Source organism: Oryzias latipes, chromosome 1 (genome assembly GCF_053564925.1).
Source record: "Oryzias latipes strain Hd-rR chromosome 1, Olatipes_Hd-rR_3.1".
In the NCBI taxonomy this organism is placed as follows: domain Eukaryota; kingdom Metazoa; phylum Chordata; class Actinopteri; order Beloniformes; family Adrianichthyidae; genus Oryzias; species Oryzias latipes.
This window is the reverse complement of record NC_136237.1, coordinates 39,162,091-39,188,423: the sequence shown is the minus strand read 5'-3', so window position 1 is coordinate 39,188,423 and position 26,333 is coordinate 39,162,091. Positions and strand designations below refer to the sequence as shown.

Here is a 26,333-nt window from a genome sequence, read left to right as displayed (position 1 = left end):
GTGTTAAGACCGTGTCATCCTCAAGACTCCTTTTGAGCCACACATTGAGGCTCCTGCAGAGTCCTGCCCCTCTCTAAAACTGCATCTGCATGTTTCAATATAGGAAAGGAGAACAGACTTGTGACAGGATCACATTATGCCTGAAGGAAAAAACAGAAAGAAAATTAAATGTATATTTTCTGTGAAAAAAAAAAGAAATCTACCAGATGTGCGTTTTCTGTTATGGGCCATTATTGATTCTGTTAAAACATTGTGGGTTGAACCCAAAGTAACATTATTTAAGGTAGCGTTTGTTAGAAACTAGGGAGGGAAAGAAAATGAATTATTTTTAGGGATTCTGAACAGACAGATTGATTCCAAACTCACCGCAAAAGCTGCTCTAACATTACAAACAACAACGACTGATAACAAAACGTCCCAGCACCCTGAGCGACATGGACTGAATGTGTCAACTGAAGACAGAGACTCAAGTGCAGCATGTCATGGTGTTCTGTTTCCTAATGGACAACTCCACAGCATCCAAAAATACAGGAGCCTGTGAAACACAGCTGGTTTCACAGCTTGGGTTTGAAAAGTTACGGACTGGAAACGAGTCATAAAATATTCTAGCCTTTTCTAGGCCTTTACTTTTTTAACAGTATGATCCTCAGCAAAACAGACTAAGGCAGTAAGAACATGATCAGAACCTAAAAATGAACTAATTTGAGTAAAATCACGTTTAGTTTGCCTTATTTTGCTTAATATGTAATAGCAAATTTTCGCTTACAACCAGTTTTGTTTGGCTGTGAAAAGCACATGTCACTACACTAATGACAAACTGAAGAAAAGTGGAACTTTTAATCAATAAATGATTACTTCCAACACCAGAAACTATCTGAAAGGACTTTTTTGCTTTAAAAAAAATCCCACAAAACTAATTTAGGAAAACTAAATTCAAGGATTTGATTAAATGAATTTTATTTTGTAGGTTACGATCAGTTTTAATATCAATGAATCAAAATTTTAACTCTATCCAGTTTAAATGGATCCATTTAATTTTAACCAGTACTGACACAGCTGAGACTCCTCATCTTGGATGAGAAAGTGAAACCAAAGGTGATTTTTGTTTAAAAAAAACCCTTGTGTTATTGCTTCTGCTGTTCAATGTCAGTGCTTCCATCGGCACGGCCACCCTGCACACAGCTGACTAATAAAATCGGTGTGCTCCCGTCGTTTGCTTTGAAGCTCCATCAGTGCGGTTCCCTGAATGATGCATCGCAGCTAATCTGCATCCGGCTGCTGCATCAGCCGAGCCGTTTTTTTGCCTGAATATCTTCCAGATATGTTCTCTGCGGGGATCATCACCCCTGCATCAATGCAGATGAGCTTTTTTCTCATCCCGCTGTAGTATTTCTCATCAGCTGAATGCTGAATGCTGGACAGAGAAATGTTTTCTACCTGAAGCAGATGCAGAAGTGGGGACCCAGTGAGCAGAGACACACCTCCAGAAGATTAACAGATGAAATAATGACTGACAAACGCTTCTTTCACAAACACAACACATGTTCTCAGCTTAGGTTAGGTCAGCTTTGGATCTATTGTAAAACCCTTCCAAGTGGTCTTTTCATCAATTTTATACCTTTTTTTAAGCTAAAATCAAATCAACCCTTTTCTTTTCCAAAGACAGTTTCTGCAGGGCGGAAAAAAATTTCATTAGAAATTCACACCTCTGAGTTGTTGGCGGGACTGTTGGCGTGGAGCAACCCCACCTATTACTGAGCGCTTTCTGTTTACACGCTCTCCTGCTAGCTTACAGCCCCATCACACCCCCAACCAAACATTAGTGGTACAAAAAAATGGCAAGCAATGTTGCGTGATTGAGTGAGACATTTCATAATAGTTGGTTTGAAGGCATAAGTATGTGTGTGTGATCATTACTTGTATTGTGTACATGTTGACATGTGAACATTTTTGAGCCAACAGGTGTGTTTATAACATCTGAGTGTGTGTGTGGACAGGCCCCGCCCTTATAGACCTGTATTACATCTGAACCTCACTTTAATGAGTATAACCATCCAGCAACTTGTTGCTTTGTGCTGCTTCATGGTTTCACCCCCCCTTTCTATAATCACCCTCCTATCCCCCCCACTCTAACATCCCTCTCTCTTCCTCCCTCCTTTCCTTCCGTCCGGTCCAACACAAAAAGTTTTAAAATATGATTAAAATGAATAAAGTTTGGCCTCGATTACAAAAGGGGTTTATTCAAATATAACTCTGGTTTGTCAGAAGATTAATAACCCCTGTTGTTAAAATAAAATATGTCCAACACAAGCTCTCATCTGTTTGCGCAGCTGTTGGACAGGATAAGTTAAAAAAAAAAAAATGGCGAGCAGTCTCAGAGCTATCCAGCTGCATCGTTTTCAGCCAGATTCCAGCTCAGACGAGGAAAACAAAGACGTTCGTGGATCCATTTGTCTGGAAGTGGATGCATCAGAATGGAGCGGAGCAGGGAGGTAAATGAATTTTCTACGTCACAAAAAGCTCTTTTTTTTTTTCCAAACAGCATTTTTTCTGTCTGCTCCTGATTCACAATGATTTGAAGAAGGAAAAAAAAAGCTCAGAAATGCTGTTTTGAAGCTTAACTTTCATATTATATAATCTCCATCTGAAAATGCCATAAAAACATGTAAAAAAAAATAAATAAATAAAAACACACAACTTTTATGTAGTGATTCTTTAAGCAACGTAAGAATAAGAAGTAGGGTTAAGAAATACTCAATAAAATACCCAGGACGAAAACATGCTACGTTACCATCTGAGTGCAATTGTGATGGGCGTGGTGAGGCAGGAGGTGAAGAGGTCAGCCGGCAGGTCGGGGTTCATAGGCAGCAGCTCGCTGGCCTCACAGGCAGCCAGCTGGATGCAGTTCTTCATGGAGGGCGGCAGAGGCATCTGCGCCAGAGGGTGGCTGGGATTGATGGCCGCCACCTGCGGGACCCAACAAGACGACCATTTTTAGATCTATCGGGAGTATTTGGGAAATACTTCGAGGCGGCATCAACAACAGGAAGCAATTTCAGGAGGAGTGTCAGTCACGAGAACAGCTATTTATTTCAGGGCTGCAAAACCTGACCGATTCTCTTGGGGAAACAAACGACAGCAGACAAACGGAGGAGCAGCTGGCTGACTGCTTCTAGATTAAGTGGGACAAAGCTGGTTTGTTGTTACTGTTTCTGTCCATCAGAGATTCACAGACACGAAGAGTATGAACGCCTCAAAGAGATGCTGTTTTCATAAAACTCCAGAATTTATTCAATTTTTTAACATTTTGTTTGTTTTGTTTTCATTCATTTATTTATTCATGTTCGCCAACCCATTAATAGGCGAATTCACACACTAAAAATTCAGATTTGAGGTTTTTCATATAAAATATAACAAATTATTTACCAAATAAACATATTAAGACAGTAAATATAACTTCAAAAAACACAATCGTCAGTTAATTCTACCTTTGAAGATGCTGATTGGAGTCCTATTTTGCATTAAAAAAAAATACGGATTCATTCATGCGAGTAGCTGGAATTATTTTATTAACAAAGGTGAAAAGAAACTTTGATGTTCAGGATTTGGAGCCGGAAATTTGGGTTTTTTGATGAGTTAATTAAAGCAAGAAACCCCACAAACAAGCCTACTGTGTTGCATTTACGCCCAACAGTTACCCCGGCCATCTCTGGTCATCTCTGTGTCTCATATTAAGCAGCAGCCTGGTCCGTTTTCACCTCATAGAGGAATCTTCTGCTAAAACCCCACAGATGAATAAATGTTAAGTAAACTGGTGAAAATGACGTGGAAGTTGCATCAGGGATCTCGGATGAGTGGTTTTAGATGAAACAGTGCAGTGCAGTATTACGTCACCGTGTATGTCTATTTGTTTACGTCCTCAGCAGTAATAGTGAGTCCTGATGCAACACATGTCAGAAGTTTGACACGTTGACGTCGGCAGGATTCTTGCAGTAACACACGATCCCAAAAACTATATCCACAAGATCCCAAAAGTGGAAAACAAAATGAGTCAAACTAAACATACGTTGAGACGATTGCAGATTGATTAATTAAAAAAAAAAAACATATGCTTATTAGATTATGTGATCAGTTGAAATAGAAGTTTTTACAGTAAATAATAAAAAATAAAAATAAAAACATTGTTTAGCATGGAGGTGGAAGTGTCATGCAGACATAGGGAGGTTATCCAGAACCAAGAAAAACATGGCTAAAATAAAATTTCTGACTTTTACATAGAAAAAAAAAAAAGAGTTCCATGCCTTGAGACAGATGGAGCTGTTGCAAATGAAAACAATAATTTTGTGATTCAGTAATACTGCAATCTCTGCTAATGTGATAAATGTAAATAAAAAAAGAAGTAAAGTCTGAAGTGTTGGATAAAAAAAGTAAAAAAGTGCTGCAGTAGAAACCTTTTTTTTTTCAAAGCCTGCCTGGTTTTAATTCATACACGAGTTTCAACCAGTCAGATGTTAAAAAAGAAAAAGAAAAAAAAAGATTAAAAAAAACTCAGAGTCCACCCACTTTGACAGACAAAAGAGCAGAGATTTTTCTCTAAGCAAATTTACCTGAACAATAGAGCTGAGATCATAAAAAGCTGCATAAGCGGCTGTTTGGAGCTTATTACATCAAGAAAAAGAAAAAAAAACATGAAACGTTTAGATTGCAGAAAATTCAATAAATCTCAAAACAAACAAAAAGTCGTTTTTCTTGGGATAAGCAATAAGAGTAATTGCTGTTTTCCCACTCCTGCTCAGAACTAGTGGAAAGTCTGACAGCACAAGATGCAAATCATTATTTCTGCCAAGTTTGCGATCTCTTGCTGGCAGGCAAAATACAACAACTAATATGCAACCTTTGAGAACATATTAAAAATATGTATTTATTTTAGGATCCAGAGGATAAGCAGCCCTTAGCAAGTGTTTTGTGAGGTTAACTAGATTCGTTTCTGTGCAGAGAGAATTAAAGAGCAGCTTTCACATTCTGGGAGTCAATACTTGCAGACATGAGCTATGGAGGAGGCATGCACATTATGTAAAGTTTTAATTATATTTGGAGCTCTTGACTATTTATGTGCTCATTGTGTTGTTGTATTGTTGATTTGTTTGCTGGTGGTTCAATATGCCTTCTGTGTCTTACAGGGCAGACTTTAATGAGCTTCTAGTCCTAATGGAGACAGTGATCCCAGCCTTCTTTGCCTTCCTGTCATCATCATCATTGACTGCTAACGCATGTTTCTTTCATTAAACAGCCGCGCTTCAGCTGAATTAGAAAGGGTTATTAATTGATTCGTTTTTATCGTGAGTATTATTAACTCAAGAAAACTGAAGACATTTTTGGAGTAGGATACTTTTTACAAAACCTTAAAGACCCTTTTTGATATAAATCTTGCTTTTTACACCATCTTGTAGCATTTTTCTGATGATGGACATATATTTAGAAAATTAAGCTTATAATTGCATTTCTGAGCATTTCTTTATTCAAATTGTGTGAAATCATGTCAGGGGTTGACATAGCCCAGAAATTTGCACTGGCCCACACGGCCAGTAGTTTTTGAAAGTTACTGGCCCGACACCGCGCACAGCGAGACCCGCCGCTCCGCAGGTGCTTGCAACTTCAGGGGGGTCCGGGGGCATGCCCCCCCGGAAAATTTTAATATGGTGCAATTTGGTGCATTCTGGTGACATCTAGCACTTATTTATACACTTTTCAATGACTAAAAATAGAGCATATCAAACTTAAATCTGCTCTAGTCTGTTTCAGATGTTTTGAAGAGAGCGCTGCAGTGTAGTAGTTAACACTAGTTAAGAAGTTTTCATGCTGCTTCTAATCACTGCTATTTCACATTTGTTCCTAATCAATAGTTAAGAAGTTTTATTGACTTTTTTGCCCTGACTGCCTTAAGGTTCTGCTTTTTGTTACTGTTGCAAAGTTACATTTACTTTTTAGTTACCTAATTAAATTAAATAATTGAAAAATTAAATACAATTAAATTACTGAGATCATTCAGCTAACTAGAAATACTTACTGCTTACAGTGTTGTAAAGAAAAACAAAATTAAGTAGTTTGACCTTATACTCCATTTGAGTCTGAGATTCAGGTATTTGGAGTTGCCTTTGATTCTTTGACATTCAGCTTAAAGCTTAGTGGATACAGTTTCATCTTCAATGCATTCATTAAATATCTTGCTGTCCATAGCACTAATTCCACCCGTCACTCCATCTAACATATTCCTATCTATTCCTGCCATGTCTTCCACATCTCTGACATGCTTCAGTCTCTCTTCAGTGACGGTGTTGGATTTATGATCATCGCGGTGAAAAACCACCAGGGGGCGCGCTGATGTGTGTGTCAGTTTAAATATATCTGCCTAAAATGTAATAATAACCCACTGGCTTGTTCCTTCGTTGTTGCTGTTTAACATTGTTTAGTATTGAATTGTTACATTCAATAAAGTTTGAAAAAAAAATGAGTGAGCGCGTGCCGCGTGGTGCTCGGCAGCGACAGCCGCGCGCGCAGGCGGGAGAGGAGGAGAAGAGTGATAAAAGGTTTCCCATAGAAACCCTTGAAGTCTGAACACAGGACTAGCAGAAAAAGTGAATTATAAAGACGAGGTAAATCTACACGTTTTCGCAAAATATACTTTATTGTAGATATTTTAGTGGCCCAAGCGGACAAGTAAAAAATAAAGTCTTGTGGTCCGTACTGCTCGAAAAACAGGACCGGGCCAGCGGACAAATGGCTATGTCGAGCCCTGCATGTGCAGATGAAAAAATGCTAGGGCGGGTCACAGGCTCCCTGCTCTACTCCCTTCTGATGCATCCACTTGCAGACAAATAGACCCACGTACGTCATTGTTTTCCTTGTCTGAGCTGATATCTGGGCTCCGAACTGTACAGCTGGATAGCTAAGATACTGCTCGCCATTTTTGTTGCACCGCTAATCTTAGAGACAGCTCTCAGGTATAAGCAATGCGAAAGGGGGCGGGGTTGCTTTGCGCCAATAGTCCCAACCACAAATCAGAAGTGAATTTCTTATGAACTCCTGCCGCTCTGCAGAGATTCTGTCCTAGAAAACAACACAAGCTCTTGAATGTTGGCTAAAAACCGCAGAATGATCATTTAAGGACCACTGGGAAAGATTTAAAAATGGCTCAAAAAGATGATTAGAGTGGGTCTCTAATACGGGACTGGGACTCACAGGCAGTGTTTTTGTTAGGCTACGACTGAATACAGCAGAGAAACAGTGACAAAACATGAAATAAGAAGGATGTCAGATGAAAGTTTTTAACATCTAGTTTGTTTTGTTTTCACAGGATAAAAAAACAAAATCAAAACCTTAAGGAAGTTTAAATAGAATATGTTTTCCTAACGACTACAATTAATATCAAATGCAACACAACTTTAAAGGTAAACTGTTTTACTATATTTGTGATACTAACTGAATGATTGTTGATACAGAAGCAGACACATCTTGGGAGAGAAAAATGTTGTTTCCATGGCAACGCAGGGAGTACAAAAGAAACTTAAGACATATCAAACTGGGGATTGTGTCAAACACACGATGCTGCTGGCAGAACTTGATGGTTAGTTAGCACACTTGAAACATAGCTAAGAAATCCTGGTTCAAATCCCGGCTGGGACCTTTTTGTCTGAAGTTTGCATGTTCTCCTCGTGCATATGTGGGTTTTCTCAGGGAACTCTGACTTCCCCCCCAGAGTTCAAAAATATACTTCATGGTTTAATTGATCATTCCAAATTGTTTGTAGTTGTGTGTGTGTGTGTGTGTGTGTGTGTGTGTGTGTGTGTGTGTGTGTGTGTGTGTGTGTGTGTGTGTGTGTGTGTGTGTGTGTGTGTGTGCATGCGTGCATGGCTGTAAGACCCTGTAACGGATGGGCGACCTGTTCAGGGAGGGCCTTGCCTTTACCCAGCAGCAGCTGAGAGAGACTGCAGCAACTGGAAGGGATCAGCAGGTTCAGAAATAAGATGGATGTCTGACAAGAGAGTTCCCAGTCTTCTGTTCCAGTGAGTTCTGAATTTGCTTCAAAGACCTCTAGGATTATTATTCCACTTAATTTATCACCCCCAACTTCACAGTTTGGCTGCAGCAGAGAAAAGAAAATGAACTCTGCTCGTGTAGAACGTGACAGACGCTCTTGGATGACAGCTCCGTTCACTCCCTTCTTCTACATGACTCACAACCCACTGGCTTCGTTCTTGAACACTGAAAAGCACATCTCTCTGTGCCCTGAGGCTGAACTGTGTCAACTGGAAGGATACGACAATAAAAAGGAAATTATTTAATGATTGTGTGATGTCTTTTTTCCCCGCAGTGTTCTCTGCTTGTCCATTACCTCATTAAACGGCTCTTAAATAAGGGGTGAAGCTCAGATCTCATTAGATGATGCATTTGCTGCATAGCTGTACAAGATGCACTGCACACGTATAAATAAACGATGCTATGAAAACACTGAAGCGTGGTCTCTACACAAAGGGGTGGCAAATATGGAAACGTGTGCATCAGCCTCTTTCATGCCATCAAATGCAGTTTGAAATGCTCCGACATGTGAGTGGGTGCACGGTTGTCGCTGTGTGGCTGGATCTAAGCCAAACTTCTGAGAACATAATGTCTGCTCTGGCTGCCTGATGAAGTCGTCAAATCCCTTCTAGCGACAGAAATCAGTAACGTGCATGTCTCAATTATCTGGTTGAGTCAGCCAAACAACGTCGTCTCAAAAGAAATCTGAGAAAAGCGTGTGACAGAGGGCCGTGATAATCCGGATGGTAAACACAACAACGCTGCAGAGGCTGATTAATGCCAAACATCCTCTGTAATTACCACATTAGCATACTGCAATCCCGCAAATTACTATGAAAATCATCGAGACAGTTTCTTTCTCTGCGGATAAAAGCGCTGCAGTGGTGAGAAATCTCAGTTTCTATAGAATGACATTCATTCATAGAACTGCGGCGAGTTGGGAGGGAAATCAGAAGCAGTAGAGCGCCGTTCATGTTGGACGAACGGCATCAGATTCTTATTCATAAACGGTTTTATTTTTCATTTTTTATCCATACATTTATTATCTGTTTTAATAATACAGGAAGACAGAAAGTTTCCTGGAAACGGCAGCAACACAATCCCACAAACGTCTTTCACACACACATCTGCAGCTAATGCACCGAGCATGTTGGCTGAGTGCACACAGGAAGTGATGAGAAAAAAAATAAATAAAGCAGACGATTCTTTACTGTGAGCACTCACCCAGCTCACATGCATGCAAATGGACCACAACATCAGCTTGTTCTGTGGGTGTGGATGGGTATGCAAAAACAAAAAACACTTTAAAACATTCACTTTTTAATTCTTCAACTTTAATTGAGGAGAGGACCGGATCAGTGACCGGACGAGGACAGGACCGGATGAGTAACTGGATGAGGAGAGGACCGGATCAGTGACTGGATGAGGACAGGACCGGATGAGTGACCGGACGAGGACAGGACCGGATCAGTGACCGGATGAGGACAGGACCGGATCATTCACCGGATAAGGACGGGACCGGATGAGTGACCGGATGAGGACGGGACCGGATGAGTGACCGGATGAGGACAGGACCGGATGAGTGACCGGATGAGGACAGGACCGGATGAGTGACCGGATGAGGACAGGACCGGATGAGTGACCGGATGAGGACAGGACCGGATGAGTGACCGGATGAGGACAGGACCGGATGAGTGACCGGATGAAGACAGGACCGGATGAGTGACCGGACGAGGACAGGACCGGATGAGTGACTGGATGAGGACAGGACCGGATCATTCACCGGATAAGGACGGGACCGGATGAGTGACCGGATGAGGACGGGACCGGATGAGTGACCGGATGAGGACAGGACCGGATGAGTGACCGGATGAGGACAGGACCAGATGAGTGACCGGATGAGGACAGGACCGGATGAGTGACCGGATGAGGACAGGACCGGATGAGTGACCGGATGAGGACAGGACCGGATCGGTGACCGGATGAGGACAGGACCGGATGAGTGACGGGATGAGGACAGGACCGGATGAGTGACCGGATGAGGACAGGACCGGAACGGTGACCGGATGAGGACAGGACCGGATCAGTGACCGGATGAGGACAGGACCGGATGAGTGACTGGATGAGGACAGGACCGGAGGAGGCCAGGACCGGATCAGTGACCGGATGAGGACAGGACCGGATCAGTGACCGGATGAGGACAGGACCGGATCAGTGACCGGATGAGGACAGGACCGGATGAGTGACTGGATGAGGACAGGAGCGGATCAGTGACCGGACGAGGACAGGACCGGATGAGTGACTGGATGAGGACAGGACCGGACGAGGCCAGGACCGGATCAGTGACTGGATGAGGACAGGACCGGATGAGTGACCGGACGAGGACAGGACCGGATGAGTGACCGGATGAGGACAGGACCGGATCATTCACCGGATAAGGACAGGACCGGATGAATGACCGGATGAGGACGGGACCGGATGAGTGACCGGATGAGGACAGGACCGGATGAGTGACCGGATGAGGACAGGACCGGATGAGTGACCGGATGAGGACAGGACCAGATGAGTGACCGGATGAGGACAGGACCGGATGAGTGACCGGATGAGGACAGGACCGGATGAGTGACCGGATGAGGACAGGACCGGATCATTCACCGGATAAGGACAGGACCGGATGAGTGACCGGATGAGGACGGGACCGGATGAGGACAGGACCGGATGAGTGACCGCATGAGGACAGGACCGGATGAGTGACCGGATGAGGACAGGACCAGATGAGTGACCAGATGAGGACAGGACCGGATGAGTGACCGGATGAGGACAGGACCGGATCGGTGACCGGATGAGGACCGGACCAGATGAGTGACCGGATGAGGACAGGACCGGATGAGTGACCGGATGAGGACAGGACCGGATCGGTGACCGGATGAGGACAGGACCGGATCAGTGACCAGATGAGGACAGGACTGGATCAGTGACCGGATGAGGACAGGACCGGATGAAGACAGGACCGGATCAGTGACCGGATGAAGACAGGACCGGATGAGTGACCGGATGAGGACAGGACCAGATGAGTGACCGGATGAGGACAGGACCGGATGAGTGACCGGGTGAGGACAGGACCGGAGACCGGATGAGGACAGGACCGGATCAGTGACCGGATGAGGACAGGACCGGATCAGTGACCAGATGAGGACAGGACCGGATCAGTGACCGGATGAGGACAGGACCGGATCAGTGACCAGATGAGGACAGGACTGGATCAGTGACCGGATGAGGACAGGACCGGATGAAGACAGGACCGGATGAGTGACTGGATGAGGACAGGACCGGACGAGGCCAGGACCGGATCAGTGACCGGATGAGGACAGGACCGGATGAGTGACTGGATGAGGACAGGACCGGATGAGTGACTGGATGAGGACAGGACCGGATGAGTGACTGGATGAGGCCAGGACCGGATCAGTGAACGGATGAAGAAAGGACCGGATGAGTGACTGGATGAGGACAGGCCTTTCACCGGGTCACTGATCGTATCCGACTCACCACTGTACACTGTGCGAACGTTTGGGTTGGCTTTCACAATCAAGCAGAAGCCAGTTTCAATGGCTACAATAGATTTTTTAAATATATCAACTTTGACCTCCCTTTTTATTTAAAATAATATTTAGTTCCCTACAGTTGCACCTTCTAAATCGGGTTCTCCTTTTAAGAAAAATACCTTTGAGTTAAAGCACCAAATGATTGGAACTATCGTTCTACGCTCTCTTGTATTGATCTGTTATTAACAGGGAAGGGTAAATATTATGAGTATCAAGAGTCGGCGGTATGATTGCCTGTTAAGTGATGAGGTAATCAAATTGTGTTTCTTTGTTTTTATTTTTTGTATTTTCCTTTTTGCTTTACCATCTGCGTTTAGCTGCGATGTTTCATTTTCAAGGGGCCGATCCTCCTCTAAAGTCCCATTCCAGTCATCTTTTGTAAAAGCGTTCCTACTGGTCTTTTAATTATGATTATTCCGTATTTAGCCAAAATGTAAAAAACTGTGATGTTTTCCATAATTTCTGCAGAGTGGCAAGAGTTCATTAGAAAATCTCCACTGAGTTATGGGCATGACTTGGTAGGGAGTACGCCTTCCTCCATTTCCCATCATCCCTGTTTAACAGCTCTCTCGTTACCTTACAGCCCTCACACCCCCAAGCTAACATTATTGGTGCAACAAAAATGGCCAGCAATATTGGAGCTCTCCAGGTGTACAGTTTTGAGCCAGATCTATTTGTCTACAACGGATGAATCAGAATGGAGTGGAGCGGGGAGCTTGTGGCCTTCCTTAGTAGCTTCTACCTCACAGTTCAAGCTTTTTCCACCGGCATTCTTTCATCTGATCCTGACTCACAACGATTGGAATAAAGAAATACTCCAAAAAGCGGTTTTCATTTGAATATTCCGTCCTCCATCATGAGAAAAAAATCCCACAGGAACGTGTTAAAAATACCATTTATATCGAAGTGGGGTCTTTAAATCTAATAGCTTAAATGAAACAAATAAGAAACAGCATAGTTTTCAGGGAGGTTTGGTCTGATGATACAGAAAAGGAGGCAAGACGTGTACAAGGATTTTCTTCAGCAGGAGGACAATGTGTCCGGAAGTCAGCACCTCTCCCTAAATCCTCCACCTGACAGCCCAACTACACCTCCTGTCTGAAAGAGAGGGAGAGGCAAGGCCTGAGCCCGGGAAAATAAAGGGGCATGTTATGCAATTTCCCATGCATTTCCCCAAAGGACTTCCTCTGTTTATTTCCTGACAAAAGTCCTTCAGCTAAACCCTCCGGCCGGCTGTTTGGGAGCAACATGTTTGTGCAATGATGCGGCAAATGCTTTTGGAATTCCCCGCATGTTCTGCCATGACAGGAGAATCACATTGTCTGAAAGGAAAATTCAGCAAGAATTGCTGACGGTTTATCCATATTTTATACTAACTTCATTTTTTTGTGTCATATTTGATCAATTCATCAAATGTAAAGATTTAAATAAACTAAGAGTCTTTACTCCTTTTATCTTTTTGTTCTTACTGGTATTTTTTTGCAACTTTTTTTTATACTTGTTGATCTCACGTTTTCTGTTCGGTATATTTATGTAGAGCTGCTGTAATGAATTCATTTTTCCTTTAAAAAGAAGAAAGTTTTATTTGATCTCACCTTAGTTCAAAACTTGTACATTTTGCTGACACCATTTGCAAACAAAATAATATTCATTTATGGTGAAATTGAAAGTTTCACCATAGGTTCTAGCTGTTTATCCATATGTATCAGCCTATGAATAAACTACCATCCATATTTAGGTGATTATTATGATTATGTTGACTTTATTTTTTCATTTCTTCCTTCTGTACGAGTTAGTGAAGATTTATGCCACCGCCTGAGAGCAGAGTGTTGTGACTTTACTGTGTTTCCATCATATTTCTGTCTCTCTTTAAAGCTTTTGAACACAGATTATGTTTTATGGTCATAAACAGAAAAGATTCAGAACTCCTGAATTTTTCTTTGTACTGCCCTTTTGTGCAGTGATAGGACAGCCCAGACATCAAATGGGTCCAAAAACAAATCTGCTTGGTCTTTATGGTAAAACTTTATATCCCTTGTAAATTTAAAGTTAGAAACAAACTACACTTTCTAGGAGAACAGAAGCTGCAGTTTTTAGGTCGGCGGAGGCTAACCTGCTGCGACCTCTGCAGGCTTAGTAGAGAGGGTAAAGACGTCGTTGACAGAGTTAGTCAAACATTGGAGCAACTCAGCAGTTCTCTTAGGTTTTTTTTCCTTTACTTAAAAAAAGGTAATGCACCCTAGCAGCAGCTCCATACTGTAAATCCCCTGCCTTCCTCCTTCCCTCTCCCCTTCTCCTCCTAATCTACAGTCTGGCTGAAACTTCTTCATGAATAATTGAAATGAATGACAGCGCCCACTCATTAGGAATTCACGTAGCACGCCTGAACCGAGAGCTGGAACGATAAGTTCAAGAAAAAGAAGAAGTGCTGGCAGAACCGTGGCTGGAAAGGATTTGGGGCGTGTATTTCTGTGTGTGGAATAAAAGGATCAAGTCAAAAAGCAGTCAGGAAGATCCAATTGTCCACTTGCATGGGGAGGTTTACAGCTGGAAACCTCAACTCCTACAGTGAAAAGACATCGACAGGGCAGTTTCCCGCTTCTTAACAGCTATGAATGTAAAACGTGTTATGTATGTTTTGGTTTTTCCTCACCTCCAGCTCCTGCTCTCTCTGCAGAGCAAATTGTTTGAAGGACTTGACGATAATTCCTGCGTTGGAGCAGTCGTAAACAAAAATGGAGGGGCTCCCCATCCACGTCTGCAGGTCGTAGATCGACAGTGGGATGTACTGAGTGTAGTTCTGTGAGAAAAAAGAGAAAGAGACAAATGCTGAAGAGTGACAAAAAGGTTCTGCATCATGTTATCATCACTCACTTTTATGGATCCATCCTTATTAAATACTAGCTTTGAGAAAAATGTGGGAAACAAGTCAAAAAGTGGAATTTTAGTGGCGTTTTAAGGTGTTTTAATAGACAATTGTTTTCTGACAAACTGTCTGATGATAACTAAATTGAACCAGGGGACTGCAGGGGTCTGGCTTTGAAGAACAATGTTAATAATTGGAAGAAAAAAAGGGTTAAAAAAAAAAAAGTCCCACTCCAATCATCTTGGATTTATTTTCAAACCAGGGTCCCTCTAATTGTAATTATGCAGTTTTTGCCAAAATTTAAAAAAATCGTGTCGTTCTCTAGGACATGGTTTCTGCAGAGCGGCACGAGTTCATCAGAAATTCACCTCTGAGTTTTGGGTGGGACTGTTGGCGTGGAGTAAGCATGCACTGATTTTCCATCGTCCCCTAGTTTCACGTGCTCTCCTGCTAGCTTACAGCCCCTTCACAACCTAAAATTAGCGGTGCAACTACAATGGCGAGCAATTTTGGAGCTATCCAGCCGTACGGTTTGAAGCCAAACACCAGTTTAGACGAGGAAAATGAAGACGTATGGACTGGAGCAGGGAGCTTGAGGCCACAGGTTTTTTCCAATGGCATTTCTGCTCCTGATTCACGATGATTTGCATCAAGAAAATACTCAACAACGCAATTTGGAGCAAATTTTTCTTCATAAATGACCTCCATCATGAGGAAAAATCCAACAAGAACATGTTAAAAACACAATTTTTTATCAGAGTAGGTCTTTAAAACTGATACATATAAAAAAAATATGTGTCCAACATTGACGGGGGACTTTGTGGCTCTTACAGGGGTTTGGTCAGTTAAAAACTAAAGAAAATGACTTTTAGCGCTTAAGGTTGCAGTTTCCTGAACTAAACCTTCATTCACTGATGTTTGAACATCCTACACAAAAACAAGTAAAAACCAAACTGTACAAAAGGAGGAAAAACAAAACAGGAAGAAGGTGAAGCTGTATGGCCTGGGGGTGAACTGGAGGAAAAAAGCAGCAGCGGTGCATCATCATTCTAAGGGGACGCTTTCTTAAAAAGACAAGGTGGGTACCCACTCAGCAAATGTGTCTGATTCAGCAGCAGAGTTAACTTTAGTGGAGCCAAGAGCTCATCTCTGCAGCTAATCCAAGGCTTGTGGTCGCTCAAGTGTGGGTTTGGTGACCACAAAAACTCTCCTTATAGTAATGTTTTAGTAAAAGCAGGAAGGAGGGTTTTTTCTTTTGTTCTTTTTTCAAACACTACTGATACACAGGAACAAAACATGACAATAAATTCTGAAGTGGACATTTTTTAAGAGAACAGAGGACAATAATATCACTTTAAAATAAAGGAATTTTACTCCAAATTATGACTGAATTTAGGGCTCCACGATATGAGGAAAACTCGCGGTATGCGATAGAAGTGATCAATATCGCCATGATGATATAACCTGCGATAAATGAACAAATAGCAAAACAACCAAAAATATAATTTCCATTTCACAGTTTCGACAACAGTTTCATTTAAATAAGAGTAAACCCTGGTCTACATAAGAGGCGAACATCTAACATAAAAAAAGCTCCATCTGATTGGTCTAAAACGTGAAGGCTTCCATCTGATTGGTCAAATGCATGAAGGGATTTATTTGATTCATTAAATACTTCAAGCTGCTATAAGATTGTTTTACCACATTTAAGGTAACCATTTATTGCAGTTTTTGCCATCTTTTGCGATATGCGTATTGCACAGCTTAGTATCGCTATAACGATAAATTTGCGAATTATTCAGCAGGCCTTACTGAATTTAAATGAAATTAATTTGGAATGACCTTTTAACAGACAAACTGGCACTGTTGAAACGATAATATTGGTAAAAAAAAATAATAATTCAGTGGCCTAGTGGAGGAGTGTTCGCCCTGGAAAGTCGTGCGTTCAAATCCACGGTTGAGTCATACCGAACACTGTATCATGACAATGCTCCCCTGTTTGACACTCAGCAGTAAGGGGTTGCATTGGGGGGCTAAACCACACAGTGGCTCCAGAGCGCAGTTGTGTCTGCAGCTCACTGTTACCCAGACAAAGGATCAAACAGAGCGAGCAAATTTCACACGTGCAAGTGTGTAACAACTTCAAATGTAAGCTGTATTTATCTATTTTCTTTATTTGACTTGTGGTTTTCAAGCGTCACCACAGAAAAAATAATCATCATGGTGCTTTGGGATACAGTTTTAACAGTGAATGCTGACACAACTGTAGAGTCAAACCCTCAACCTCGCCTACAAAGGGGCCCTTGATCTGGTAGAATTTAAATAAAAAAAATTTAAAAATAAATTTTAAAAAGTATCTTTTCAGGTTAAAAAAATAATTTTTACCCAGTTTTTTAAACTTCATTTCCAAGAAAAGTGTGATTGACAGATGAATGAAGTGTCTGCACTAATACAGATGCTTAAAGACATCTTCTTCATCTATCAGTTCATCTGGTTCAGCTTTGCAGTTACTTTTTTAGCTGTTCACTCTTTTCTGTCATTCTATGAAACGTCTTGATAAGAAGTGAAAACACGATGGATGTCAATCATCGATCTTTCTAGATGTCCCATTCTGAAGGTGCTGAATCTTTTCTAGCTCCTATTCATTGCACTTCCTGTTTCAGTGTGAAGTGGAAAGGCTTACACTTTCTTCACACTTCTGCAAGGAAGTAACACAGGGAAGTAGGAGTTGTGTGGATGGGTGAACTGACACAGTCAGACATCTTTTTCTTAACAATGATTGTGCGTCTACTAGGCCTGGAAGAAAAATCGATTGAATGAATAAATCCGAATTTTTTGTTACGGGCGATTTCGAAAAGAACTAAATAGAGTTTTTGTGTAATGCCGCATTTTTGGCTCCCGAGAGTTTCCGTAGCCTTAGTTTCACACGGCGGTTTCGCAAGCGACAAACTACAACATCATAGCACACACGAAACAGCAAGCGACAGCATGGCTACCGGTGAGAGCGGGAAGTTTGTTCCCAAGAAAGGAATAAAATAATCTGTTGTTTGGAACTGGTATGGGTTTACTGCCACAGACGTGGAGGAAGAGACCCCCCCCCCCCCCCCCCCCCCCCGCCCCCCACACACAGGCTACAACATTTGCCTAAAGCCCATCACAGTCAAAGGCTCTCACTCGCTCTTGCGTGGCACGCGCTCAGCCCTTTTACACACGCAGCGTGCTGACACACATACTATGGAAGCGATTATGTAGCATAAATAAAAAGCAAAGTCAAAACCAGAAATGCTTTTTCATTTACAAAATGAAGCTGCATTTTTTGACTCAAAAATATAATGAAAAAGCAATCCACCAAAATGCTTTTTCATTTCCTTCCTCAACACAGCTTATTCTGTCACTTAATTAAAATTAAAATGAAAATGGTATTTGACATTTCATTTTCAAGACGTTCCATGGTAAACGTGTAGCATAATTCATTTAGAAATGTCTAATTTGACCATCAAAATGGATTAATAGAAATGCTTTTTAATTTTCAAAATGAAGCTGCATTTTTTGACTCAAAATTAAAAAGAAAAAGCAATACTTCAAAATGCTTTATCATTTTATACTTCAACACAGCTTATTCTGTCACTTAATTAAAATGATAAATAAAACGGTATTTGAAATTTCATTTTCAAGACGTTCCATGGTAAATGTGTACCAAAATTCATTTAGAAATGTCTAATTTGACAATTAAAATGGATTAACAGAAATGCTTTTTTAAATTTTCAAAATGTAGCTGCATTTTTTGACTCAAAATTAAAAAGAAAAAGCAATATTTCAAAATGCTTTTTCATTTTATACTTAAAACCGCTTATTCTGTGTCATAATTCAAACGAAAATGCAAAGAGGGGATTGCATTTGCATTTTAACATCCACTCCGCGCAAGTTATCACAATATTCAATTCGAAAAAGCATTAGCAGAGGGGAGGCGGGGCGATGACGTCACTGCTCTCTCTGTGTGTCCGGCTGCTGACTGACGCACACACGCGCACCAGGAGCAGACTGTGTTAGCGGCAGAGACGAGGGTTTTGTGATGATTGTGAACTTCTGATGAGTTTCCACAGCTTCTCAGGACTAAGTAGCTGCATGTCCGCCTTCTGCGGTCCTCCTCCCGACGCACCGCGGACAAGCTTTGTTCTTCGGACCGCCAGCTGCCTTCGCACAGCGGAGCGCGAAGCTCCCGACGATCGCTGAAGGCGGAAATGCTGCTGCGATCTGAGAAACCATCATATGAATTTGTGTTTCCAGTGGTGTCCAGAACAAAATAAAGACTGATGTAATTCACAGATATTTACACCTTGATCTGCAGCTTCGCGGTGAATTTACTGTTTGATGACAGCTGGAGCTCCATCATCAGAGAGCAGATTTCTCGATGCTAAACGTTGCTGGTGGACCAAAACACTCACTTAGCGCGAAACTGCAGGAGACTATCTTCATAATGTGCTTTTATTACAGTTATGCTAATATTTTACGGCCTGCTCTGCTCGATTATATGTTTTTAAATCCGTGCTGGCGGTCCGAAGAACAAAGCTTGTCCGCGGTGCGTCGGGAGGAGGACCGCAGAAGGCGGACATGCAGCTACTTAGTCCTGAGAAGCTGTGGAAACTCATCAGAAGTTCACAATCATCACAAAACCCTTGTCTCTGCCGCTAACACAGTCTGCTCCTGGTGCGCGTGTGTGCGTCAGTCAGCAGCCGGACACACAGAGAGAGCAGTGACGTCATCGCCCCGCCTCCCCTCTGCTAATGCTTTTTCGAATTGAATATTGTGATAACTTGCGCGGAGTGGATGTTAAAATGCAAATGCAATCCCCTCTTTGCATTTTCGTTTGAATTATGACACAGAATAAGCGGTTTTAAGTATAAAATGAAAAAGCATTTTGAAATATTGCTTTTTCTTTTTAATTTTGAGTCAAAAAATGCAGCTACATTTTGAAAATTAAAAAGCATTTCTGTTAATCTATTTTAATTGTCAAATTAGACATTTCTAAATGAATTTTGGTACACATTTACCATGGAACGTCTTGAAAATGAAATTTCAAATACCGTTTTATTTATCATTTTAATTAAGTGACAGAATAAGCTGTGTTGAAGTATAAAATGATAAAGCATTTTGAAGTATTGCTTTTTCTTTTTAATTTTGAGTCAAAAAATGCAGCTTCATTTTGAAAATTAAAAAGCATTTCTATTAATCCATTTTAATGGTCAAATTAGACATTTCTAAATGAATTATGCTACACGTTTACCATGGAACGTCTTGAAAATGAAATGTCAAATACCATTTTCATTTTAATTTTAATTAAGTGACAGAATAAGCTGTGTTGAGGAAGGAAATGAAAAAGCATTTTGGTGGATTGCTTTTTCATTATATTTTTGAGTCAAAAAATGCAGCTTCATTTTGTAAATGAAAAAGCATTTCTGGTTTTGACTTTGCTTTTTATTTATGCTACATAATCGCTTCCATACACATACACATACTCATTCTACAACGCCTATATAGTTAGTTCATTAGTTAGATAGTTAGTTGTTACTGTTATTTGTTAAGAAAGAATTCTGCGTTGTAATTAATACTTGTATCGGTATTAATTTGCGACGCGGCCGCCTGAGGATTTTTTTGTTCGCAGGCGACAACAATGGGGGGTTGGGGTCTGGGGGGTGGAGGGGGAGACGGGGTTTCTTAATCGAATTAAAACCTTAGACCCCAGATATGAGCTGTATTGTTAATCCTTTAGAAAATGGTGCTATTCTCAAGGTCAATGTTTGTCTCCTTTAGTCTACACTACAAAGTGTGACTTAAAACACAGCTGGGACTCTAAGTAAAGTAAGTAACCTTTTTATTTTGGACTAGTGAAAACAAGTGTGGAATAACAAAATAAGACAAAAACAAGACAAAAATTATATAAAACAGAAAACCAAATAAAACAAAATTATATAAACAACACAAGTCCAGAAGGGAGTGAGAAGAAGAAACATCTTATACTTAACTTTGATTCCAGGAGTGTGTTCATTTATTTATTATTCATCCCAGAAATGGGGGTTACATTTGTCTTCCGTTTGATTACCGGGGGAAAATCACAAGTCGAATAAAAAAATAAATAAAATGGGAGATTTTATTTATTTTTTAGGCCATATCGCACAGCCCTAGTGTCTACATGAACTCCCTGTTCCAGAGAAAGGGTTCAGTGCTAAATCATGCATTTACGTTTGCTGCAGCTACAGAAATGTCCTCGTATAAACACCGCTGAGAGTTTCAGAGTACACCGTCAATGAGGAAGAACACTATTTCCTACACAATGCTTCGTATAGAGGTGTGTATCTTTCCCTCTCACCTAATTCGATACGCATCTCGATACACAAAAGATTCAACAAACTTCTAAATCGATACAATCCAAATATATATTATTATTCATTTGGCATTTAAAACTATACCCAACCCCTTAATGAGGAGTGCCAAAATGCCTTTTAATAAAGAAACTTTTTTTCCCCTTACGTTTTTAGTTTTAGCAACAAAAAACAAATGTCTTTGATTGAACAGCTTCAAACATTAAAACCTGGTGTTTGGGGTCTTTTAAACTGTCCTATTCTTTGTGAGTATTAAAAGAAAAGTATCTTTTATGTATTCAGGTAAGTTAATGTATCTAATCATATATTTCGTACACACATCACAGGTCCCTCACTGTTTTCACCTTCAGTCAACCAGCTTATAATTGGACGTCTTTTTGTTTGCAGAATGCGTACATAAAAAGACAAAATCAGTGGAGAACACAACAGGAAGAAAGTTTACCACAAATGATTTACTTCTCGATCAATTTTATACCTTCTTACTTACATACATAGCGTATTGCTGGTTTTCAACAGAAACTAGTGTTACTTCCAGTACTATATTGATTTTTTTGATGGGTACCTGTTATCCTTTACATGCATATAAAAATATACCAGCAAGAATCTTTAGTTTTTCTTGATAACAATAACTTAAAATATTGCAAGTATGGTCATCCAAAAAAAATGGGAATATGAGCATAAGCGTCACCGGTGAGGTTATCATTTAGCTCATTCTCTGGTGCTGCCGAAGAATAAAATCAGCTTCCCTGCATGCCGTACCTTGTTAAAAACCCAGATCTCGCCGTTGACGGTCGGTCGTGGAACCCCGTGGCCGTTATAGTGGAAGAGGACTCGCTCCTCTTTGGCGTTACGTCTCAGTGACGTGCAGAGTTTCTTCACTTCGTCCACTGTGGGGTCCAGACTCTGTTTGTAACGTGCCTGAAACCATAGAGAAAGAAATGAAGGAGTGTTAAAGTGCCACTCTGATCTTCTTTTGGTCCATTTTAAAGCATTCTCAGTGGTCCTTTTATTATGATTGCGCAGTTTTTGCCCAAATCAGAAAAATTGCATTTTCTAGCACATAATTTCTGCAGAGCAGTAAAAGTTCATTAGGAGTTTACAACAGAGTTGTTGGCGGATCTGTGGGGCGAAGCAAGCCCACTCCACTTCCCATCACTCATCTGTTTACAAGCTCTCCCACTAGCTTACAGCCCCTCACACCCTCAACTTAACATTTCCTGCCCGGCATTTTTCCTAAGTCACAAATAAGCTCTTTTATAACCAGCATTTCTTTTATATTGAATTTGATTTACAAAGATTTGAATGAAGAAATAATCACAAAAGGAATTTTGAGCTTAATAATCTTTATCTATGTTCTCCATCATGAGAAAAATGCTACAAGAACATATTAAAAACACAAAAAAACACAACTATTATCATAGTAGGTCTTTAAATCTAAAATACCAAGATGCCTAACTTTGATTTTCTATTATTCTAAACAGAAAAATAAACAAATAAGATGAAGCTCAGCTTAATAAGCCTCAGATGTATTAAAAGAGCCTAAACAGAAAGAACAGAAAAAATTTGGGTATAAAAAGTTTGTAAACTTCCATCCATCCATCCATCCATCTTCCTCCGCTTATCCGGGACCGGGTCGCGGGGGCAGCAGTCTAAGCAATGATACCCAGACTTCCCTCTCCCCGGCCACTTCCTCCAGCTCCTCTGGGGGGACCCCGAGGCCTTCCCCGGCCAGCCGAGAGACGTAGTCTCTCCAGCGTGTCCTGGGTCTTCCCCGGGGCATCCGCCCAGTGGGACATGCCCGGAAGGAACACCACCCCAGGGAGGCGTCCAGGAGGCATCCGGACTAGATGCCCGAGCCACGTCAACTGGCTCCTTTCGGTAAACTTCCTCAACCAAAAATAAAATCCTTTTTTTTTTTTTTGCTTTTTGGAATAACTAAACAAGAATAATTTTTAGAAAATTATATCAACAATTCTTATCTGAGAAAAAACAAATCTAAACTTTTCTTAAAATTGTTTGTCTTGAAAAACAGCAACAGTCCTTTTTCTGTCGTGTTGGAGGATGTTCACTTTTGAGAATATCATCCCAAAAATAACAATCTGACTCAGAGATGACTAAAAATCCTAAAATAATCCCGACTCTGAAGAAGAGGTTGGTTATCCAAAGAGGCTTACTAACTTCATCGATCAATAATGTTCATGAAGATTTTACCACAAAGCAAACAAACTCATAACAATAAGGATTATTAAAAAGGTAGCAATATTCCAAAGACAAAAAATGAGTTGAACAGTTTAAACAAACAGCTTATGCTAAGAAAACACTGGAAAAATCGTTTCTCAAACTTTTTGTACAATGTTTCACAGTTCTGACAGTAAAAGCAGCCCGACCCAAAACCAGCAGAACATCCCCAAAACCAAACCACAAAGTGTTGACAGGGACAAGCTGCTGCCTCAGTGCTGTCAGCTGCTTTTCTCTGCCTCTGGTTCACTTCCTTGCATACATCACAGGACTATTGGATTTACGCAGCATCCTTCAGGTGGAGCTGCAAGCTGTGTATTCGCTTGCAGCTCTCCAAGTTACGTAAACATCTTTTCTTCGTCTTAGTTTTATTAGACAATTGCATGTGTGCACGAAAGAAAGGGACACAGAGGTGTCAGATAGTTATGCAACAGAAATGCAGCCGTTTGGATCGGTCTGAATCATAATCACGCTCACCAAGGCCCTTCTGTTGCATAACTAACACGCCTTTCACCAAACAGCCTGCCTCCTGTCCAAAGCCTTTTTGACAAGCCCTCATCTTGGAAAACATCTTGTGATAGTAACTCGCAAGAGCGTTGAAAAGAAGTTCACCAACCTCCAAAAGGTTCCTACAGAGCCTGACAGCTCCACACAAATGCCAGAGCTATTTAAAACACCCCTACCCTTGAAAAGATGACCTCCGCCGTGAGCCAAGACACTAATGATCCTAACCTCAGGCACACGAAGGAGACGCTTTTGGATTCTGGGGCATAGATCTAGCAGGCTTCAACCTTATTTATTATTTAACCTTATTATTATTTTTTTTTACTTTTGTCTCTCCATGAAGTTGTTTATACATTTATGTGCATTTTAAAGACGCCAACAAGTTTCTTTTGTTGTTACTTTACAGTCTTAAAAACTTACTTCTGATCATATTCAGTTTCTGAGAGTAAAGAAAATAGACGAATTGTTTCCTATTTTTTTTTCTTTATTTCTTTGACAGCTTCAATCATTTATTAGGCCCCTAAAGCACAATGTGGAACATTTTTGGGTGTTTCCATTGTCCAATGCTGTAAATGCTACAGACATTTGTCATTTTTACTGCCCCCCTTTCATGAAATTGCTCTGTTCAAGACCCCTGGAGCAGCAGAGTCACATTACTGGAGTATTTCATTTCTCTGTGGTTAATAAAGTTGTTTGATTTGATTGAAAAGGCCCCGCAAAGCAGAAAGAAGACAAATCATGGAGGTATCTTGTTGCTCTGTTCTCCTAAGTTTTTTTCCTTTCCTTTTCTTATAAACTGGCCAATCAGAGGCATCTATAGAAGTATGCGGCCTCAGGTCGAACCTTAAAAATGGCTACAAGATTTGGTGTAGCCCACTTTTAAGAGGAAGGGGTGTGGACCTCCAACAAGCTCACTCCTGATTCGCTAGAATGGTTGCCATAGAAACGTTAACTCAATCAGACCTACTTAGTCCAATCGCTGCTTACTGACATTGTCTGCCTCTATCTAACATGGTGGCGTCTAGTTTCATGCCAGAGCTGACTTTTCCCCCAACAGAAATCAGATTCAGTCTGACAAAAACCCAAAGAGTGTGTCGTCAGCCTGCAGCACATATTCTGATTTAGATTAAAGAAAATCACTGAGGGGAAAGTTGCCCCCTAATTAAGACAGAGACTCTATTTTGTAGTCGGTCTCACAAGATGTTGAGCACAATTGTTGCGTTTGTCCAGATTCCATGTAGTGTTTCTGAAAACTTTAAAACTACTTAAAGATTGCACACTTTGCGAATCATTGTGTTAAACTGGACAGAAAGATGAAACCTTCTATGAATGCTGAGACTGTGGACTGTAGAAAGATGCTGGATGCCATTTTTCCAATTACATAATCAGACTTTTGACTTTCGGGGTGGGGGGTGTATAAGACCAACACTTGCTCGCTTGTTTGTCACATCACATTTCACGCAGTGGCCAAACTGAGCAGGCATTGTTCAAAGAAGCCGGCGTTTCATCTTCCTGGACGTGGAGGAGTTTGCAGCATCATGGATGAGCTGGCAGACCGATTCAATTTGTGTGTGATCAGATAAAAGCGTCTGAGTTCTCATCTCCATGATATCAAGTGATGTCTGAAGGGAATTACAGTGTTAGTGAATGATGGATGCAAGTGTCTGAAAGCAGAGCTCCTATCCGAGTCGGAGAAAAGGTCTCATTCAGGAGGAAGCAATTAACTAAACGAGAATGGAGACAAATAGGAAACATGCAGGTGGGAAAAGCACTAATACCTTTTCTGCTTGTAGTTGTTATTTTTAATCATTCTTCATTTTAACTATCAAAACTTTCCCTTTGGGCCAAAGTCTTTCAAACAGGATTACAGTAATTGTAACATAGATCGGAATATGCAAAAAATTAAAACCAAACACCAGAAGAAAGAATAAAAACGTCAAAAGATTAACAAAAAACTGAAAAGATAATAAAAAACACAACTGAAAGTGAGGAGAACATATAAAACCCAGTAGATATTCACTATCAATGAGAATCCTCCCGTTTACACACACATGCTGCATTCACAGGCTGTGGGAAAGTTCGGCTTTTACTTTATAGGTCAAATCTATCTAAACTAGTGTTCAGTAGCATCAACTTTGCAAAATATTTCAGTCAAAAAAGCAAAAAAGAAGGCAATGAATTAATACAAATGCAAAAATAAAAACTGGAAAAAATATTTGGCATCTTTAAATTATTTTTTTTCTTAACCATTTATTTGTTTAAATAATTAGAGCACTAATCAATCTTTTTGCTTTCCATATGCCGTGAGGTTCAAAAGTGCTCTCCTCACGCAGTTTTCTGCCGCTGGGACAGCATTCCTGTGAGGAAAGTGCAGCGGCTTGTTTTTTTTTCTCCAACCTCACACCAACACAAGAGAACTTTGCATCAAGGCCATGGGAAACAAACTCTTTTTAACGGCGTGTTCAGCGCCGACTTAGACGCCATTTATCATCTTGTCGCTACCTGGGAGCGGGCGACCTTTTTGAAGAACCATAAGCATTCACAATGCAATTAAATGGTAGATTGTAAAGCTTTAAGGGACAGGACGAGCCTCGCTCGCTGTCAGAGACTCAAGGGGATTTTTAAGTGCAACACCTGTGGTGTAAAGGTTACATAAGCCTATATATG

The 26,333-nt window shown here is 41.0% G+C and overlaps 1 protein-coding gene across 9 annotated transcripts in view; it reads right to left on the bottom strand.

Annotated features, from left to right (window-relative positions):
• The window catches only part of rptor (regulatory associated protein of MTOR, complex 1), a 176,673-nt gene that overhangs the window by 95,198 nt on the left and 55,142 nt on the right, over positions 1–26,333 (bottom strand). For all 9 annotated transcript variants that reach the window (XM_023954642.2, XM_078947150.1, XM_078947151.1 and 6 more), the window contains exons 5-7: positions 21,684–21,842; positions 14,332–14,478; positions 2,792–2,967 (exon numbers count right to left, since the gene is read on the bottom strand). In XM_023954642.2, the coding sequence (XP_023810410.1) occupies positions 2,792–2,967; positions 14,332–14,478; positions 21,684–21,842 (482 nt within the window). The remainder of the gene's footprint in view (positions 1–2,791; positions 2,968–14,331; positions 14,479–21,683; positions 21,843–26,333) is intronic.